Source organism: Sinocyclocheilus anshuiensis, unplaced genomic scaffold, assembly GCF_001515605.1.
Source record: "Sinocyclocheilus anshuiensis isolate Anshui unplaced genomic scaffold, SAMN03320099.WGS_v1.1 scaffold963, whole genome shotgun sequence".
In the NCBI taxonomy this organism is placed as follows: domain Eukaryota; kingdom Metazoa; phylum Chordata; class Actinopteri; order Cypriniformes; family Cyprinidae; genus Sinocyclocheilus; species Sinocyclocheilus anshuiensis.
The window spans coordinates 184,406-188,293 of NW_015544183.1; the positions used below are offsets into that span (position 1 = coordinate 184,406).

At 34.6% G+C, this 3,888-nt stretch overlaps 1 protein-coding gene across 2 annotated transcripts in view; it reads right to left on the minus strand.

Moving 5' to 3' along the window:
• The window catches only part of LOC107696378 (E3 ubiquitin-protein ligase parkin-like), a 145,357-nt gene that overhangs the window by 65,447 nt on the left and 76,022 nt on the right, over positions 1-3,888 (minus strand). For both annotated transcript variants that reach the window (XR_001635085.1, XM_016496678.1), the window contains exon 7: positions 1,312-1,448. Coding sequence is in view for 1 of the 2 variants with exons in the window: in XM_016496678.1 (XP_016352164.1) it covers positions 1,312-1,448 (137 nt within the window). In the remaining variant the exon portion in view is untranslated. The remainder of the gene's footprint in view (positions 1-1,311; positions 1,449-3,888) is intronic.

Sequence of the window (3,888 nt, forward strand, 5' to 3'; positions counted from 1 at the left end):
ATATATATATATATACTGTATATATGTGTGTGCCTGTGTGTGTGTGTCTGTGTGTATCTATCTATCTGTCTGTTTACCTAGACTGTATTTATTTGATACAGTAAAACTGTAAATTAATTGTGAAATACTATTACAATTTAAAATAACTGTTTTCCATTTTAATATATTATACAATGTAATTTATTTTTGTGATGCAAAGCTGAATTTTCAGCATCATTACTTCAGTCACATGATCCTTCAGAAATCATTCTAATATGCAGATTTGGTGCTCATGAAATATGTCTTATGCTCAATGTTGAAATCATCATTATTATTATTATTATTATTATTATCATCATCATCATCATCATCAGTGTTGAAAATAGTTGTGCTGCTTTTTTTTTAATCTATTAATTATTTCTTCAATCAGTCATTTAATCTATGGATTTTTAAACAATTATTCTATCACCTATTACCTGATTAGTTGATTAATCCTTCAGTTAACTTACCAACAAATAAAAAAACTTAATGTAAGTTTCAATGTATTATAAAAACATTTTCTTATTCAAATATTTATTTTACAAATAAAAACTAATTTCTCCATCTCCAAAAAAAAAAATAAATAAATAAAAAAATAACAAAAAATAAGAAGCACTAAAATATGTTACTAAAAAGTATTGTTTAGTATTTTTGCTTAGTATAATGTTAGAAAAAAAGTATTGGAATTAATGATTCTAATAATAATAATAATAATAATAATAATAATAAAAAATAATTAAATCACAAGTAACTGGAATTATTAGGTGGATTATTAAATTTAGTTTCAGTTTTGTTTGACTGTCTTTACCGGCTGCAGCCAAAGCAAAACTGTAAGCACTGAGAGAACAAAATGAGACAAAAAATATCAGTGAAAGAGAAAATGAAAGGTGGAGAATGGCAGCAAAACAAATGAGGGAGTGCAAGGGCAAGACAGCGGTAGATACAGAGAGATACAGCGCGTGAGAGATCGGTGGGGTGTTCTGGCTGATAGGGGGTCAATGCTTCTCCCCGGAGCCCCATTACCAGGTGGCATTAACGGATGTGGTGGGCCAATGTGGGCACAGTGAGGGCCCGGAGAGAGTATGCGTGTGTGTGACTGTGTGTGTGAGAGTGAAGGAGAACAATTTGATAGTATCTCCTCTTCACTGCAGCCACCAACACACCACCATCAATCACTGCCAAACACAGTGCACACAAACACACCAAATACAGAGGCACGCACAAACACACACACACACACATACACAGACACTAATAGCCATTCACATTGGTGAACTCTTAAGATATGTTTACCTGCACAGGGCAGAGAGTAGCCCACCAGCGGCTCCTGGGTAAACTGTCGCTCATTGAGTCTGGTCACACAGTACAGGTGGAAGCACTCCAGGCAGATCACATGACGCTCGGCACACTGAAACACCAGCACCAGAGTCCTGGAAGACATGGTGAGGCCTGAATCACATTTACAGTGTACAGTTACGCAACTTTGCATCATACTATAAAATTGTTATTGTTGCTTTTGGTGTCTGTCCACATAGTGCTGGGCAGTATACCGGTTCATACCGAATACCGGTGTTTATTTTTGTCACACCAAAAGCAACAATGCTGTTTCATGTTATACAATCATAGCCAATCAGATCATATTTGACAAACATACTTCAGGTTTCGGACGGAGATGGTCAGTGAGGGAATTGTCCAGGGTGGTACATATGGAAATTAATATTGTTTAGAGACAGGCCAATATGATTCTGATTATTTTTACATTTAACCCTATAAAGTCTACTGTATCACATTTGATAATTGAATTTCTCAATAGGAAAATACTCAAAAAGGCTTCGGAATTATCAACATGTTCATAGCTTTGCTGTTAAACTTGTCATACACAATCTACTACATGCCTTCAGTTGTCTGATTGAAAGTTTATACTTTTAGCAAGTAAAAGGGTTTTTAGTATAATTGAAAAACTCTCCTCCACGTGGTTGCGGTTCGCTTGTCTTTTTCCTGTAAAATCTTTACTGATTGTTAGTAAACGTAAGAGTACATTTTATATTGTTAATACTATTTCAAGATTGCCAACATTGTACTAAAGCAACTTAGATTTATTTGATCATTCACACATCATTTTTTTGAAAAATCATGTTAAAATGGGAGCATCAAATATAATAAATCAAGTGTTTGTGGAACTAGTCATGGCAAAAAGCAATTAAAATGTTCAATCAAACATTCCGATCAAATTTAACCAAAAACCGACCAATAAAAAAGTCAACTACCATTAGAAAACTTATAAATATTTCACAATTTAAAGAATATATCTTTTTTTTCCCCCTTATGGTAATCATTTTTGAAGGGAATGTGCTAAACTGTCATGAAAATAATGTAATAAACATAATGGTCCAAAATAAGAGGTTTATAGTCTTTCTGATTTTGACTTTGGGGTGAAATATGAGATTTTGAAGAAGGACACTGATGAGGAGAGGGCTTCTGGGAGAAGGGGTAGAGAGCTTGTTTAGATATGTTTCTTGTTCAATACCTTCGGAAAACTCGGAAAACAAAGAACCAGCTGTCTGAAATCTCATGCCAATTTTCTTTCCATTTCTCCAGAAGTCCCCCTTCACTCTCAAACACAGTCTCACTTGACTGGAAGTCAACTTGCTAACACAGTGATCCACCTCTCTGACCCCTCTCTCCCGCTTCTATTGTAAGAGACTGGCCGCGTCCTTGTCAGTGCCCTTTTAAACAAATGGAGGAGATCTCTGAGGAGGAAGAAGAGTGGAGTGGAGGACAGTGGGGAAAAAAAAACAACAAAGCTCTACTCAGGAAGGTAATTGCAATGCTACTTCAATCAGTCCTTGATTTGAATGGTGGTTGTTGGTGATTGGGCTCCATTGTCTGGTTTCTCCAGGCGCTCGCCGCCTGCCCGACCCTCCGTGCGAGAGCAGCAGGTAGGTGCGTTTCCGCAGGACCGCCCCACTAATAGCTGACCTTCATTGGCAGGATACACTTAGCGTTTGTGCTTTCTGGAAAAATGGCCACTGTTGATTGAAGGGCCGCGCAGCAGGAGGCATATGTATGTTCACGAGCAGCCTGTCTTTCAGAATGTTTGTATCAATCTTTAGTTTACTTCTACAATGTGTTGCAGGTATTTCATCTTTTCTGACTGATGGATCAATCAGAAAGTCTCCAAACTGCTCTGTCAAATTTGTTTTGTGTAGAAAGTAATTTTTTCTATCTAGTCATTTTCTGTTGCTTTGTCAGTCTGTCTGACAGCTTGTTAGTGAGTCTTAGTGGCGTGTTAACCAGGTGCAACACAAAAGTTTCCAGCATTGATTTTTTTGTCATTATTACTTTTAGAGTTAACATATTTTAAATGCACTAAATTGGAACTAATATTGGAATTACACATATTTAAATACATGATATACAAGTTTAAATAGAAATGACATTAATCATGTAATCATGTAATCAAATATAAAAAAATATATTTAACCCAGCATTTTTTAGTGTATATTTTAAATTTCCATACACTTAAGTCAACCAGTATACTTCATATTTCATTTTTCAAAAACCATAGAATTACTTATGAAATTACATATAAAGATGTAGTTAAGTGGTTCAAAAAATAATTTAATGTGAATTTAATCTGAATTCTGAATATAAATTTGAACTGAACATGAATTTAATATGAATTTCAAAACATTACATTCTCTGCACATATTCAAGCATATTCTTTTTCGACTGGATAACCGTGGCACATTCCAATGTGCATCTATCAGAAAGATATGCGAGATAAAAGTTCCCAAAAAACTAATATTATTTAAAGGTATTTGTAAATGAAAAAAATAAATAAATAAATAAAACTTATATATATATATA